This window comes from Pezoporus flaviventris, unplaced genomic scaffold, assembly GCF_033815535.1.
Source record: "Pezoporus flaviventris isolate CSIRO_AGI_PZ_B2104156 unplaced genomic scaffold, CSIRO_AGI_Pfla_v1 ptg000006l, whole genome shotgun sequence".
Lineage (NCBI taxonomy): Eukaryota > Metazoa > Chordata > Aves > Psittaciformes > Psittacidae > Pezoporus > Pezoporus flaviventris.
In genome coordinates, this window is record NW_026892554.1 from 13,164,584 (window position 1) to 13,181,953 (window position 17,370).

General features: G+C 40.1%; 1 protein-coding gene across 2 annotated transcripts; it reads right to left on the minus strand.

Annotated features, from left to right (window-relative positions):
• Positions 1-1,087: 1,087 nt before the first annotated feature.
• Positions 1,088-12,762, minus strand: ARPP19 (cAMP regulated phosphoprotein 19). 2 transcript variants are annotated; one of them, XM_061446968.1, is made up of 3 exons: positions 12,573-12,762; positions 7,647-7,769; positions 1,088-4,376 (listed from the first exon to the last, which is right to left on the minus strand). In XM_061446968.1, exons 1-3 carry the CDS (start codon positions 12,615-12,617, stop codon positions 4,206-4,208), a joined length of 339 nt encoding a protein of 112 aa, XP_061302952.1. In that variant the 5' UTR covers positions 12,618-12,762; the 3' UTR covers positions 1,088-4,205. The 2 variants fall into 2 exon arrangements, with proteins under 2 accessions (XP_061302952.1, XP_061302953.1); XM_061446969.1 differs by lacking the exon at positions 12,573-12,762 and adding an exon at positions 10,163-10,316.
• Between the last annotated feature and the right edge of the window lie 4,608 nt (positions 12,763-17,370).

Sequence of the window (17,370 nt, forward strand, 5' to 3'; positions counted from 1 at the left end):
TTGTACTCCAGAAACATTTTCAAGATAGTATTTAGTGGGAATGAATGCTTTGAATATGCATGGAAATTTTCAGATTTCAAGTTACTCTGGATCTAGAAATGTCAGAAATTGGGAAGCCAAATCTGTGAATCTGGAAAGAGGGTGGCTCACTAGTACTGTAGCAGGAATAAATAACCAAACCACACATTCAGCCCAACACCACCTTAAATTAACAAAAACATTTATCCCACTTGTGTGCTCCTCCAATCTAGCCTTCAGAAAGCCCCCCAGTCATCAAACAAACAAGCTACTGCAGTCTGGCCTCCTCCCTGAAGGACATGGTCATGTTCTGTGAGCACACCTGTTAAATGTGAAGCTTCTCTGGGCACAGGTTTGTGCAACTGCACGTGCTTCAGCTCTAATTAGAAAGCGATTTGACCATTAAGCCTATATTTGAAAAGTTTCTCTTTGCCTGAAGATTGATGCCGCTCCCCATACAGAGATTCAGGTAAGGTACTTTAGGTTACTGATGCCAGTGTTCATGCAGCCTTTGCACTGCCCCAGCACCGTATCTGAATAACACTACTTCAATCAGACATTTTTCTCCTTAGTTAGAGATGCAGAGTACAGAAGGTTACTACAACCTTGGCAACTCAGCTAATCGTGTAAATATACCACATGGATCTTCAAGATGCACAAAGATCAGCACCTGAGTCAACCCGAATATAAAATTAGTTAGACTTTTTGCAGCATCTTGATTTCTTGAAAATGCTGCCACATTCAGGCCAATAGTCTTTAGCAATGCAAGCTTCTATATGCCAAACTAATTCCCAGATATCACCTTCACTCAGTGCAAGGGACCAAAACAATCATCTGTTACGGAGTTTTCAAACAATAAGCTTTTAATTGCCTTATTAGAAAAATAAGCACTGAAATATATATAAATGTGATTACATTAAAGTAATTCTGTAGTCTAACATACTAGAAACCAAAGCCTACTTGTATTTTTAGTGATACAGAGTACCAAGATTTAGGTTCCAGAAATTTTCCATGGAGAATACCGAAGTATCCCATATCTTTTAGGAAACCACAGTAAAGACAAGACATGTTGCAATAAAAACTAAGTAGATCAATTTATTCTGTATACTATACAATGTGTAAGTTTGTAAAGAACAATTGACAATTTTATCACCTTAACATCTCGACTGGGTGTAAGTATGTCCAACAAAATGTACTCCTGTGGCCTTTACACAAACACTGTCCTACTACATCAAGAACAATGAGAGGGAAGCCTTTGGTGTTACAGATTTGGGGACATATCTGTGAAGTTGTAATTAATCCACTTAACTATCTCAAATAAAACGTTGGTGCTATCTGCTATTATAAGCCTACATGAGTACTACTATAATAACTAAACACTTCTATCTTTAAAGGCAAGATATGAAAGGGACTGCCAGTCTACAGCGTGGACAGGTTTTCTTTGAAAAAGGCAATTATCAAATGGTAAAACTCATATAATACATTATGTACATAAGTTTGGATAGCTGAGTTATCTTGCTGGAGTAAGCTGCAAGTAAGCATCGATTTGCAGTCATGTTTGATTTACTGTTAAGTGATTATAGGACTTAAGTTTTATACAGTGTATAGAACCAAAATAGCTGTGCCTGCTGCTGAGGTCTGTCAGATGTGAAGGCTCATAATCAGTCATTGACCTAGTTAGTATTACAGTACTTCAAATATACACATGGATAATATATTCAGAGCTGAATTTGTAGTATTATTAAGAGCTGCAAGTCACTGAGTGAACATCAGAAGAGCTTGTGCTGTCCAACCAGCAGGACCAGCTAAGTTGTAACTAAGTGAGTGGAATGTTTAAATTTCCATGGCTGTTTTTTGTTTTGAAACCTTCCCAAACATCAAGAAAGCTCACCTTCTGTGAGCTAGAGTAGTGGCACCAGACAACACACAGCAAGTCACCTTAAGTTATTCAAAATTTGCTTCAGGCCCAGTCCTATCACTAAGTTCCAATTTCATTTATACATACAAAAATAAAGAGGGATTTTCACATTAGGACAAACATCTATAAAAAGCAGTTTGCTTCAATATATCCAGCTTCCCTGCTATTGTCCCAGCCTACTTTCTTATGTAAAGAAGTCAAGTAGGTTCATTTCTCCAACCTGTTCTGCAAAAGTCACTTTTTTTTTATAATACTAGTGGAGTATGAGGAATCAGGACAGATTTGACAGAGCCCACTGATTTATTAGGAAGGTGCTATATAGACTTGAAGAGAACCAGGTTAGCAATTTCAAAATTATCTGGAATGACTTCTCTGAACCGAAGACATTACACAGACACCAATAATGCTTTGCCCATGTTCTGATCAAAACAGGACCAAATTAAGATTATTCATTTTCTCTTGATCATTTTCTTATGTTTGTCTTTAGACTAGTGAGCATTACACAAGATATGGGCCAGCATTTTCAGCTGGCAGTCCTTTATCCTCTAAGACCTTTCTGAATACGTCAATAAAAGCACATCCTTCTGAAAACATGCATCTTTAAGAGTGCTTTGTAATACCCACATTAGTGCTTACAACAGGCTGTTTCAGAACTGTTGCTTTCAAGAAAAAGGTATTCAGTAAACTGATCTTCTTAAAAGTTTCTAAACTCCCAAAGATAAAGGCTGTGGTTACCTATATGAAAATCAATTACATTACGGATCATACTGTGCTTTTAGTATTCCGATTTCATTAAATAAACATGCTTTTAAATGCATCAAGTTACCTGCCTTATATCAACTATGTATTTTGGCTATCTAGTACTTATGACCTGCATCATGAAGATGAACTGAAATTCATTCCTATTTTCTGACATGAAAAGTTATCTATTTCTCAATACGTCATTGTATAAATACCACTTCCAGTTCTTTGTTTCTCCAAAGCCAATGAGGGGCTGCTGTATAACAGAGAGAAAAGGAGGTATTTTACTACCACTTTAGGAGGCCAAGAAAACAAAAATTATAGCCTTCTCCTTCTAGAAGTCTAAAATAGCCCAAGGACAATTGCATATCAAACCTCAGCAAGCCTAGATTTGGTGTTTGCCACACAGAAAACTCGCTAGAACAGTACATTTATCCATCTTCCATGTTATTAGATAGAGCATTTCAGCTTTAAAAGCTTGAAGAGTTGCTGAACTGAAAGGGCATTTGTCTCCAAATACAGGTACAAACTCCAGATTTAGATTTGAATGCTGGACACTTGCAAAATCAAAATATACAACTGCAAAAGCGTAAGGATTAGTCAAGTGTAAAAGTGTTTCCCAAATTTCAGGTATACAATTTTAACTTTCAGTAGCAAGATTCTGGGCTCTTAGTTTCAGGACAAGACTTTGAAAGATACAGAATCACTTGTGCTTTGATTGGCACATTATCTGCTTTTTAAAATGTAAAACTAATAGACGTTTGCAAAAGGTTGTGCAAAACTATTGTATTTACAAAAATGGCACAAAAGTGAATTCAACAGTCTATGCACATGCACACTTCATTCACATCTTCAACAAAAGTGTGTCCTAAGCTACGGAACTGAAAAGAATACCAGCTTCAACAGGCAGTTGTCAATAAGCACTAGATTCACAAGAGTTACACCAAATGGGCAAATATTGCCCAAGTAAAAACTCTATTGTTAAAGCTGAAACAGGTTTAAGGCCGTTCAAGTTCAAAAGCAGAAACAAAATTCAATCAGAGCCCTGGTCTTTGTTTTAATACATGCTTTACCATCTAGCAACTTGTGGTCTAAACCTCTATTTTAGACAACAAACTCAAACACGGAAGAAAAACCCAACACAACTGGAGGTTATATTAAATACAAATATGCTGTAATTAAGATGAAATAACAAAAGCAGAAACATTAGAAGTAAAACTTGCGATGTCACTTGCTGGAACCAGTCCTACACTAGGAAATGGGCAAATATGTACATTTTCAAGTAGATTACATTGCTCTAACCAAACTTGTCCTTTTTATTCAGTGCATTGTTCTCAACTAGTTCAAATACTAAACGTTTTACTCTTAACAGTACTCCCTTACAATAGCAGCACATGCTATCGCTACCTGCAAAGCTGTCAGTCTCATGACTTAGTGTAAGAAAGAAAAAGGGGGATGTGAGGGTGAGAAATAACTATTCAGGAGAAATAACAGGAATGAGAATAATCATGCAGTTCAGCTGTTCTCGTCAGCCAGCCAGCTTGCTAGCAACAAGAGATGGTTTCCGCTGTGGAAGATCCTGTGGAGTAGGAATATGGTCACCAGTGACTTCTGTCTTGTCAGGTGCTGCAGTAGGCAGTTGCTTATTCTTCATCTTTGCTTTAGCCATGTTGTAATCACCAGAATCAAAGTATTTTTGCTGGAAGACAAAACACATATGTTTAAAAGCCCGAAATCTTACTGAATTCATACACAGAAAGTATATTCTCTGAATTTTAAACACAGTTATAAAATCCTGATTTGGCACAGTTAGCTTTACGTTTATTAAAAATAAAATCTTATAAGGACTATTAGGTACATGTATCTGAACTCTTAACATTAGTAATCGTAAATGTACACTTATGGTTCTACATATACCATTAAACTCACACATTACTTTTGCCCCTGCTTTCCCAAGAGTGAAACTTTGCATTTGTGAATTTTGTTGCAGCAAACAAGTTCTGCTACACAGAATAACCAAACAATCTATGAACTGCAGGTGGAGAAAAGAGCCTGCTTCAACATACCAGAAGATCAAAGCAGCATGAAACTGCATGCTAACAAGGAACCCTCTTATCTGCATACATTAAAACAGTGAAACTACCATCCCTAAAGTTCCCAAACCAATTATTAGCGAAGTCAAATCTACTGTGCAGTCCTTCAGAAAACCACTATGTGAAGGAAATTCTTATCCCACACTCCAGGTTTCTTCTGAATACAAAAATAAGTACATTAAGTTTGAAGTTCTAAAGCAGTGTTCCTTACTATTTCAGCATATTTTTATTAGCATTAACGATGTTTTCTGTTAGATTCCAAAAATAACTAGTTACCTATGGATGCTAAAGCCAAATGACTGTTATGACTCATCTGCACCATGGTAAGAGGAGGCATAGAATTTCATCCAAGGTCTGAATCAAGTCTTCAACTGCTTATTAATACATTTTGCAGGAAAAGTTTATTTTGTTTACATCTTACTATGACATTTATTGTTAAGGTACTTGCAACCCATGATTCTGACCAAATTGTCATATAAGGCCAAAAAAATTAGATTCAGGATGGAGACTTACACTAGCAACTGCCGTTTACAATCACAAACTCTGGAGAGGACCCTCCCCAGTTAGCTTTATATAGGCTTATTCATAGGTCAGTTGAGCAGCCATCACTACCTGCTACATTTAAGTGCTTCCAGGCTACGTATTACTACTATACTCTTCATTTTCGTTACAGCTAACCAGCTGCAAAACGTTCAACAGTTGTTAGAGAGTCATAACTTGAACTCCTGACTTAACGGGCCTTTACCTAAGGGCAGCAGGTATGGGTGTTTATGCAAGGCCTCCTGAAGAAGAACCTTAAGTTACCAAATCTGGTTTTCCCATGCAGTCAGTAGTACACATGAATCACACACTTTTATTTATAAACCTTCACAATTCAGTCCTTTAGATACTGTAATCCCTATTTATACCATAATGTTCTAACACTGCAATCTGCAGACCAGACACCAAGTTATACCATAACCTAATTTGGAAAGAGGCTTTCCTATTTTGCCCTTCAAGACTACAGCAACCAAAAGAAACTTTTAAATGATAACGAGGTAATAACAGAACTGCTCCCTCTTTAGATGTGTTACTGCTGTTAATGGATATCTATTTCTGTCCATGCAAGAGCTCCAAACAGAATCCTTCTACAGGAACTTGGTATCACATAGTTCTCATAGAATCATAGAGTAGTCAGGGTTGGAAAGGACCTTAAGATCATCAAGTTCCAACCCTCATCTACTAGTATGCTGGAGAAAGTGTGATAATAATGGTGTGTGTGCCCAATGCAGAACTCCTTCTGGAGAGCAATTATCAATGGGTAAAGTGTGTCCTAGTTGCCAAATCAAAGGAAATCTGGGCTATGGGTAAGTACGTACATTTAGAAGAACATCTGAGAAAACCCACCATCTTTCATGCGTTAGAATATCAGTCCATTACCTCCTTCAACTTACTGTTGTATTTTCCTCTGATTTACTCTAGCTTTTCATAGATGGCCTGTATTTGATCATCCCTTTTGAACTGACAATGTCTGTCCCAGTATCTTCATGTCAGAAACATGATCTAAAATATACTCACTATCCTCACTCTATTGTAAACGTCAGCAATCCAAGCAGCCCAAAATACACCAGGCTCTATAGCAAGTAAAAATGCTTCCTCATTCACTTCGTCAAGATGAGGATATTGTACAAATTGTTACTGTTGGTGAGTTTTCCTCATGGTTACACTGAGTGCAAGCAACCATAATTCCTTTATGGTCATCAGTCCTTAGGGAGTGGATGCTGTTTTCCTGTATTACCATTGCAATACACACTAACCTTCTCCGTTCTGTCTCTACATGTGCACTGAACCCACTGAAGTCTAATTTAGGCTGACTTTGATCATGTTAACAGCCTAACGCACAAAAGGAGTCACCTAATCTACCTGTCCATGCCCAGCAGCCATTAACTATGCTGCATATGCTCCAACTTATGAGAGAAGGCTTCTTCAGAAAAACATTTAACAATTCCCACGAGATGTTACCAGGTAGTACAGAATTAGATCAGCACCAAACTCCAACAGCTCGTTTGCGAAGGATTTATACTTGGAGTCGTTGCATGCACTCAAAGGGCCTAGACAATAGTGAAAAAAAAAAGGAGGAAAAAAGGGGAAAAAAGAAAAAGAAAACAGCATGACAGCAATAAAAGCACCATCGGAAGAAGTGATATTCTAGGATTATTCCAAGAACAGGCTTCTAGCATGCCTGGAAGGCATTGCATAACACCTTTATGAATAATTAAACTAAAAATAAAACCAGCCAAACAACCAGCTGAATAACTAAGAAAATGAGAGACACTGGTTAAGTGTGTAACAATACTGAAATACGAACTCACTCTTCATTCTTCTATCGCTATTTTTTTCCTTAGGGTATATATTCAGAATCATACCACCATTCTCAAGCCGCTGATGTCAGATGGTGCTTGGTGTAACTCAGCAGACACTAAGCTTTCATGTGCTAAAACATGGATAACAAGAGCGGTCATTTCTGGGACTTAAGAATGGGCAAGATCAGTACAAAACAGGGGTGAGGTTCTGACCTTTAGTGTTTATTATGAAGTCTTTTATGATGTCTATCACAGCAGCACTGAGCCAGCTTTTAAGTTCAATTTTTTCCTATAAAATGCAGTTGAGCCACTGCTGCCGTAGAACAGCTATCCTGCCAATCTGCCATTTGTTTTGTGGAAACAAATTTGTCTTCCTTGTGCTTTCACAGACAATGTTTAAATTTCTCAGCACTCTTTTATTCATAAAGACCTGTGGAGCAGGGGGAAAAAGAAACAAAAACCCAAACACCAAACACAGAGATACAGGGATTTTGGAATTTCGTGTCCATACCCTGTGAACAATGAATAACTTACTCCTTTTTGAAGCCTCTTCCTCAAGAAGTCTGAGCCTCCTGGCTTCTGGCCCAGATGAGGATATCTTGCTTTCAATTTTGCTTCTTCAACTTTCTCTGGGCTGATCACCTTATCCTCCATTTCCTGAAAGACAATTAGCAATGCTGTAAATGAAATACACAATAAGGAACTATTTATGCAGAATCCCTTCACAAGTAATTCACCAGCAGCCAACTGCTGCTACCAAGTGAACATAATTATTTGGTTAGACCTTTTCATACATTCTCTCCTGAATACTGACAGCAACTGTAGGAGTTGAGCCTCCCATCTTAGATACCCTTCCTGGAGACATGTTTAAATCTAATCAAAGCATTCCTCTTTCACAGCCTGTACCAAAATTAAATTGATTTTGAAGAAAGAAAAAAAGAAAAAAGGATAAAAAATGCCCCTAAACAAATTTATTTTTTCTTTGTCAACACAAGGGTTCCACTAAGAACAAACAAATGCTGAGAGTTGGGAAGAGCCACAGGAATTTTTTCAACTGCCCATTTGATCATAAAGTTGCACGGACAGACTAGCACATGCATTGCCACAATCTAGTTTGCATAACTGCTCTAACTGTAATGTGTTGATATTCACTGTGAAACAGTGTTAAAGCTGCTCAGCCTCAAAAACATGCCTGCTATCATATTAGTAGCAACAATACCGTATTTGTATATATCTATAATTATCCTAAAATTATGAGGTAGTGCATTTAGGTAAAATAAAATGCCTATTTTATGAGTATACCGTAAAATGTGAATGGGAAAAAACTGCAATTTGTTCATCCAGTCTTTCAACACTGACCTCTAATCCAGTCCATGTAGCAACTTGATGTAATAGATGAAATTATACTTCATACATCATTTCTAAAGTATCTTCCATTCAAAATTCTTGTTTTGCTACTTTCCAGTATTTGGCTAAGGCTTTTGTTTTGTTTTGCATGCAAATCATTGCTACTTCAGGAAAAATACACATTTATTTCCACTGACTGCTGTACTGATGAATAGTTATCATCATCCAAAGTCACAGAATTAGTTTTAGGCAGGAAATAAGAATTATCTTTGAAATTAGGAGGGCCTTTCATTCATCTGTAACTAAGATTTCATATGCACTTAGAGCTGTTTAGGCATCCCCTTCACAGCCTTTCCATCCATGTCACCATCCTTTGAATCATTCAGCATGATTGTGTGTACTCCACATGAATGGATTACAGAAAATAATTCAACAGAAAAATAACCACCTTGCCCCCCACTGGGCTGTGTTTCCTTTGGATCAGTTTTCACAGTCTGTTTAACCAAGCAGCAGCACAAAAAGGTATGTTAGCAGAGAAGCTGGGGGGGGGGGGGGGCACAGGAACACCAAGCAGCTGGGAGCTATTTAAACCAGAGCTGCCAAAGAACTAGAGCCACCACACTAGCCTACCTCCAGTACTTTCCTTTATAAAAACTCAACAGTCTATATAATATTCAACATATTTCTGGTAAGAAGCCTCAAAAGCAAAGGTTATAACAACAGATTTAGAATGTAACATTGGCTAGCTGCTCCATTAGACCAAGACATACGAAAGAGAGCTTTGCACAATACAGCGGGAATCTGAATTAACAGTTCTACCAAGGAAATTGTCAGAACAGTTAAAGAAAACCTTTATGAAGACAGGAACCAATGCTTTTTATCAGATGAAAACAGAGCTAGGCAATACAATGCAAAACACAAAAATACATATAAAGGGCAAAGTCTCCCTGACACTACTGAACATAGAGCTATTTCACACTATACAATCATACTAGCCAAGACCACTGTTTTCACGTTATGAAGACCATTCTTCAGCTGCTGTCCTTCCTACTGTGCTTTATTATCATGCCGACACTGACAGGATTTTCTCAAAAGCAATCCTTTCAGCTAAATACTTTCAACATCTAATGCTGAATCACTGGGTACTCACTGCTAAGCCAATAGACAAAGCATTTCAGGGGGCATGTTTTGCCAATACTAACCAAGAGATTTATCTTTTTTTAAGAACAGCCAGCCAACAATAAATAGCTTACATAAATATGTATTCATGGTGCATCAAAGGAGACATTTATGCAAACTCACAGGGCTCACAAATCATCACACAGCAGGCAATCAAAGCACAAAATGCCATGTTATGCATCAATGCAGCTGAAAAGGATACAGACTATGGCCACTTACCCTTGATGACCAAGAACAACTAAGACTCAAAAAAAAATATACAAGAATGGAAGAATTTCAACACAAAGACTTGGGGTATCAAACAAAACCAGGCCATGGCAGGTTCAAAAAATAGTTAAGACAAGAGTTCTTCCTATAAAATAGAGTTAAGCTGCAGAATCCATGCCAAAGGATACAAGGGGTGCCAAGAAATTAGAAGAATTCAGAAAGCAAATGGATTATGTTCATTCGCAGCTCAGAAGAATTTTAAACCACAGACTGCCGAGACAGTTTTCTGGAGAAGATCACTGCATGCATGTCCTGACCTTATATCCTTCTGTGGACTAGACTGTCTTCAGCACTCCTGGAGATGTGTTGCTGAGCCGCAACAGCTTTAACTCAAGCCAGCAAGGCTTGATCTTACATTTATAACATCCTCCGTTGAGTTACAGAAGCAACAAAAAGTGACTAACACATGACTGGGGGGGAGGATGTCAAGATATACCACGCTCCTCTTCCTAGCAACAACCACACAAAAGCTATAATTTTAGATCTCTACAGGAATTTGACACAGCTAATGAAGTCTGCTTACTTCATTAAAAGGATCTACCAGGAAGGCAGTAGTTACCTAACTCATTTAAATATAGCTTTTGCTTTTAAACTTTACAGAGGTAATAGCAGCATAAAGTTCCGTATCTGTTGGACAACTAAACTGCACAGCTAAAGAAAGAGCCATCGAGCTTTTAGAATTCTGGTATTAAGCGTTCATCCCCTTTAGCAAAAATTATTAAACAAAATGCAACGCAGAAAATAGGAAAATAGGGACAAGAGCACAACTCTACAGCCAACTTATGTGGCAAAGTCCAGTCTAGAAACAAAATGCACCACCGCCAACAGCTTCCTGAAAAAAATATGGCTTTTAAGGCAAAAAACATCAGTCACCCAAGCATATGTTCTCCAATGTCTAAAGTTTCTTTGTTGTTGAACTTCCCCCTGCCACTATCCTGAGTTTTCACACTGAGAACAGGAAACGCTTGTCTTTGGCAAATTTTCAATGTGTATCACTCTCTTGTTTAACATCTTTCTCACTTAACACATGCACACGCGTCAGAAAGCATAGCAGGACAGTCCAGAAGAGGTCTGGTCATGAAAATGCTGTCCCAAAGTTCATTTAGGGGCTTCATCTTTTTTTTAAGCATATATATATAAGTACTGCAAAATAGGTTACTTATATTTCAGAGCTAAGCATTAACTGAATTTTGCCTATGCAGACAAACAGGTTAATACTGCATAGCACTGATATCACAGGATCCTAACAGGACATAAACTCAATCCAAATTCTTCTTATTGATGTTATTAATTTGTCTTGAACACCTCATCAGATTAAAACTTAATTAGCATACCGGTATGGGACTCCTGCCTGTCAGATAAAGGGTAATTTTTCAAGCCCATGCATAAGCACTGCTTTTCAAGACTTCAGTCTGAAACTTAGCAAAATCAGCGCCAGTCACCTGACTTCACCAGAACACACTAGAAGGCATCACAATAAACTTGCTGCCACATGTTCTACTCTGCTCTTATTACAGAGCTATTCTAGGAGCGCTGCATAGGCCAGGGACTTATTTTTACAGGCTTTGAACAGACAGGAACAGTATCCCTCCAGCAGTCCACCCAAGATGAACGTTATGTCAAGCTGCAGAGCACGCATTTAAAAGCAGATTACAGACCTGCCACAGAAGTTGGTTCTGATACTGCACCTACGGAGATAGTATCCTTCCATATTAACCCTCATCTAACTCATATTACAAACTGTGAATTATTAAACAAATAATTGATAGCTAAAACAGAACCAGCTTTTTCTTTCAGCGTTCTCCAAAGCAGTATTTGTTTCATAACTTCTCCCTGTCAGAAATAGCTGTGGAGATCGCAACTGAGTCCACATAGCAATGACGATACTAAAAACCAAACGACTTCTTAACGTCACAGCCCGCAGATGGGAGCTGCTAACAGTACAGTCACCTGAGGCCAAATCCCACTTAAACTGTAAAATTATTAACTACAGAGATGACGTAATAGCTTCATCACAAGACAACCCTGCCAGTTGGTCGCTCTAAAGGCCCACATTAGAACAGGTCACAGCCATTGTGCTTTGGGTATCCGTCCTCTGAAACGGCTTACATCAAAACCCGAAATGTTTCTAAAAGCAAAACCAGCGTTTGGCCACAGGATTACCGCCGTCTCCCGCCGCGGCTGTGAGCCGAGGCCCCGTCAGCGGTACGCGCTGGCAGGCAGAACTGGGCGCCCTGCGAGCGGGGAAGCGCCATGAGCCCGCCCAGGCCAACGCACGCCTGCGATCCACTAGAGAACAGACATCCCTAAGCGCAGAAGCCAACATGGTGGTGCCGCTCCTCCGCCTCCAGCCCTGGCCCGCCGCTCCCGCCACAGGCCCCGAGCTCCATCCCGCCCGAACCGGCGGCGGATGGTGGCTGCAGAGAGCCGCCGGCTACCACTGCACTCCTGCACGGCGCTGCTCTGAAGGGCTATGGCCACGGCCAGCACCGGGAGACGCTGCCTGAAAGGCCGCGGTGGCCCGCGAGGCTTCCCTGGCTGAGGGAGCCGGGTGCGAGGGAAACCCGGCCATGGCGGCCCCGCTCCCGCGCGGATGGAGGCGGGAGAAGCCCCGAGGGGCGCCTCCTGCCCCTGGGCGGTGCTGCGCTGGGGGTGCCGGACACCCACCTTCTGCTCCTCGGCCGAGGCGGGCTCGGGGCTCTCGGCAGACATGGCGCCGCGGCAGCAGGACGGGCGGGAGAGGGAGGCGCGACCGCCGCTCCTCCGCGCAGCGCAGCGCACCGCTACCACCGCCCCCCGCACAAGATGGCGACCGCCCGCAGGACGGAGCGCCGCCGGGACCACACTTCCTCCGCGCGCCCTCGGGAGCCGCTTCCGTCCCCGCCCCCTGACTTCACGTCCGGTGCCGGGCGCCCTACGGCGATGGAGGATCCGGGTGCAGGGGGATGCTCATGGCACCCTGCTCCGCGTCGCGGCCCCACACCGGCTATAGGCAAGAAAAGGCCTTGCTGGTTGGTTAACATGAGCTCTCGGGCCCTCGGCAGCTTGACCTGAGGAGCTTTAACTCCCAGACGCCAGCTGACAGGACAGGAGGTCTCAGATCGTCGAAACTTGTTAACAGCAGGGTTTCAAGTATATGAAGTGTTTTATTCCCTCTCAGTCTGCTTCTCACTGTCTGGTTCCTGGCAGAACAATAACCTCCCTGGGACTCTCAGAACATAGAGGAGGGTTTTAAATAGCTCACTGTCAATAAATGCGTAGGGATCCCTAAATACGGGAATTGAACAAGCTACAGCTTTTACTTAATACTCAGTTAAGTGAATGCACACTTACGTTACTTACACAGAACGTCCTTTCCTGGCACCTCTGCTGTTGTCCTGTGATTCTGACCTCCAGCCCTCCCGCCGCAGCTCTCCCTGGGAGCCAGCACACGCTCTCCATCCGCGCCGCAGACCCTGCCCACACCCACACGGATTGTGAACCGGCTCCTGCACACCCAGGAGGGATGGGCATGGGCAGGCTTTGTGCGGTTGAGATCAAGAGGACAGATTGGGTCGGATCAAAGAAGTCTACAGCTTCTATTTTAAGTCAGTGATTTTGCCACAGCTGAATTTTACTAACAGCCCCCCAAACCAGTAGTTGGAAGAGTCATTTTAAGCAACAGAGATTTGTTCAGAGATGAGGATTGTGTAGTAGCAAGGAACTCAAGGAATGCGCATATCCCTTGTTCAGAAAGGGATACAGCAGGGCAGATTGCACAGCAAAATCATAGAACACACTAGTATTGTGTTTCCTAATGATAAAAGAAGCAATGATAGCAGTGGGTGTGCCCCATTTCCTTCTAGCAAAACCAGGCAGAAATGGTCTGGAGGTGCAAGAAACAGAGCAGCAGGTAGAAGGAATGATCATGAAAAGGACGAAGACCATAGGTTTTGAAAGGGAACAGAACAAAGCAGTGATGGCAGACAAGAATGCAGGCTTCAGGAGTTTCTTTTAAACCTCTTAGGATGTTAATGTGAGGGGAAGACAGTTTTGAGGACTCAGTAGTTCCTTAACAAATTTTTTTCTTGAAGGGAACAAATGTAAACTATACTGTGCAGAGGAAGGATGGGAAGCAAATTGAGAACCTCAGGAAAAGCGCAAGTTCTTCAATAGTCTCAAATACAAGAAAGCAGCATACAGGAACTAGGTCAGTATTTTAGAGATGTGCATCTAAAGCAGATTGTGAAGACAAAGGAGCACAGAATCATTAATGAAAATTACTGAACAAACCTTGTAGAGGCCAAAGGGCTTCATGTTTGTTTTTTTCAATCTGGCATAATTGAGCTAGCTAGTGTAACAAACAGAGTATAACCTCAATTTGGAATAAGGAAAGATCAGTTTAAGGGATACTCGAATCAGTTACTGGTTTTCTTATCTTGTGAATGTATTCAACTTGGATGAAAAATTAACCTTTAGGGTTTAGAGAACTGACTGAAGCAATCTCCAATTAACTAGTGGTCATCTATATAGGAACATGTAGAAAATTAGTATGTTTCTAGGAGACTGATAGCTTGGCCATATTTCTGAATTTAAATAGGAGTAAGGGAAGGACAGAATACAAGCTATATAATTAAGCTGTCTAATCATTACCAGAGAAATAACCTAAAATAAGCACTCAAAAAGAAACTGAGGAGCTAGATGTGAAATCACAATTAAGAACAAGGGTTTCACACAATCATATTTCCCTTAATGAAAGCAAACAGACCATGTGGAGAAGTGGGTGAAGGTGGCTGAAGTTCCAGATGCCTTCTGGCATTAATAAGGCTTCTGCCACTTCTGCATGCAAATTAGGGAAACTAAACTAGATGAAACTTTAATACAGTGGCTGCAGGTTCTGTTGGAAATGGCTATCAATTGTTCAGACAGCATTGCTGTGTTTAGTAGGGTTTCACAAAGGGGCTTCCCAGGGCCAATAGTGCTCATCAGTTTCAACAGGAGCAAATTACATTCAGTAAGAGAAGCTACAAGAACACTAGAAAATAATTGCAATTCAGATTCAAACAGAAGATCAGGTCTTGGGTACTGAGAGAATGAAGTTCAATAGCATCACATCCAGGAAAGCTACTGTATTGGGAACAAGCAGGTAGGACACTTCTGTTATACTGGATTGCAAGATGAATGTAAGTTGACATCTTTGATACTAAAAAAACAAGTATAATAGGACGTATGAAGAGAACTTTAATCCATAAGACTTATCAACCAATCCTTCCAGTCTAATTGGCAGAGAGGCCCTGCTTGGGATGGTGTGTCTACTTGAGGCATTTCAAGACAGATTCAGGCCAGGAGAAAGCAAAGAGCTAGAAGGGTGAGATGTGCAGAATGTAAAAGGCAATGCTGACTGAAGAGTCTGGGGTTGTCTTAGAAAAAACAGACTGAGAAGGGAGATAAAAGAACTAAGTTGTTTTCTTTGTATATAGTGAAAAGGCCAAGTAGCATTTGACTTCAACTGCAGCAAGGCTTAGTTGGACATTATAAATAGCTTACTTCTGTAGTTTAACACTGGAAAAGATTACTTGAGTGTCCATCTATGGAGGCCCTCATAAACCACTCAAATGTTTATCAAGAATAATTCTATGTGGTTAACCTATTGAGGAGTAAAGGGAAGCAGCAAATGCCCTCTCAGAAATTAGCCTGTAGTCTAATTTCTTAACTTATCCATAGAAGGTCATGTGGAATTCAACTAATATTTTATTCATTCAGCATTTCTCCAGGTGTGTCCCTAATAGGAAGTGTTAACTCAGATCAAGCTATAAATGGAGAACGGTTTTGTTAAATCAAAGTTGTGCATGGATAATCTAAGGTCACTTTCATTCTGAATCCATACAGGAACTAAATGTACTTTGTTTAAGTCAATACAAATTTATTTCCTAGGCATGATTTGCAGTGACCACATAGTCAAAATCCACACTACTTCACTGCTCAAAATGAATCAATATATAACTCTTAAGGGAGAAAAGGCTTGAAGAAGTCCTTTAAAGTTATCAAGAGGACACAAACATACATTGTGTATTATCAGTGCAAAATATAAAAAGTTAATCTAGTACAGGTGAACTGCGACTTTTCATTAAAAGCGTGTCCTTTTCTCATCCTATTTTTTGTCAAGTATGCAAGCAGATGTGCACCATGACACAAAAAGTACTTTGAGGATAAATGCTGTTTGCTTATGACTCAATAGTAACTACAAAGAAACTAGGACACATTCTCATTACACTAGTCTAGTTCTGTATAAAGTATAGCTGCAGTTGTGTTTAACTCTTCTGCTACCAAAAGAAGCCTTTTCCCAGTTTCACAGGTAACACAAATGGCTAGAAAAGGCAAACAATCTCTTCATGTACAGTTTTCCCAGGTCTCTATAAAATAAATGCTAACTAACCTTTGAAAACCCAGTGTATCAGAGGGGAAAATACTGCGGAACTGGGGAACAGATGCAGTAATGCCCTTTTAGAGCAACAGGGATTTGAATATACAAGGTAGTCGATAAGTATCATCTGGAAAGTCTGGTCTCCCTTACTTTCCCTGGCAGACTTCCTGGAGATTTCACGATACACTGACTCCTCTCATCTAAGGGCACTGCTGAATATACAAGTTGCACATTCATTTCTTCTCCGGAGTCTTCATCAGATAAGTGTGTTAAAACTCCCAAGTATGAAGGTCACCTTTCATATTACCCGCTGAAAACCTACAGCCGTGTAAAGAAGAATGTGTAAATCAAGGTAAGACAGTTGAGATCTTCAGCAAACATTGCAAACTTCATTATTAAATATATACCTCAAATATAATCAAATGCTTCTAGCTTTATTTCTCTCAGTTACACAGTTTAACACTTAGCATAAACTGTTTCTCTGGCTGTATTTTGGTTTAGGAATACACATACATACTGTAAAAGATTTATATGCCCAATGTAGCATTTCTAGTAAAACTTCCTATGGCCACCTAGTGGCCTAAATAGAATTGACCTATTAAAAATATTTAGGATTACACGAAGATCCTCCTTATCTAAAAATAAAACAAAAAGTACAAGTTCCATAGCTTTTGCATATATTTAAGATATAAATACTAATTTGTTTGCACAGTACATCCTTTAACACAATCTGAGAAATCAAATGGGGGAGGAGCAGGAATTGTGTGTGAGAAAAACTAATAACAGAAAGCAAAATTAAAGTGGCCCTTAGGCAAAGGAAGAAATTGAGGGAGTAAAAATATGAATCAAACCAATGATCTGAATGCATGAGTAAGTAAAGAAACAGTCTGCGCTATGGTTGCAAGCGTTATTAAATCTGTATGTGAGGAAATAAAGGAAGAGGGTACCATCAAAGAGAAAAAAGAAAGCTAAATGCTTGCATAGTGTGAAATGTTATGGAAATTCACCGGTTGTCCCCATTTGCAATAACTTAAATGAATATCACTTAAAACATCACACAGA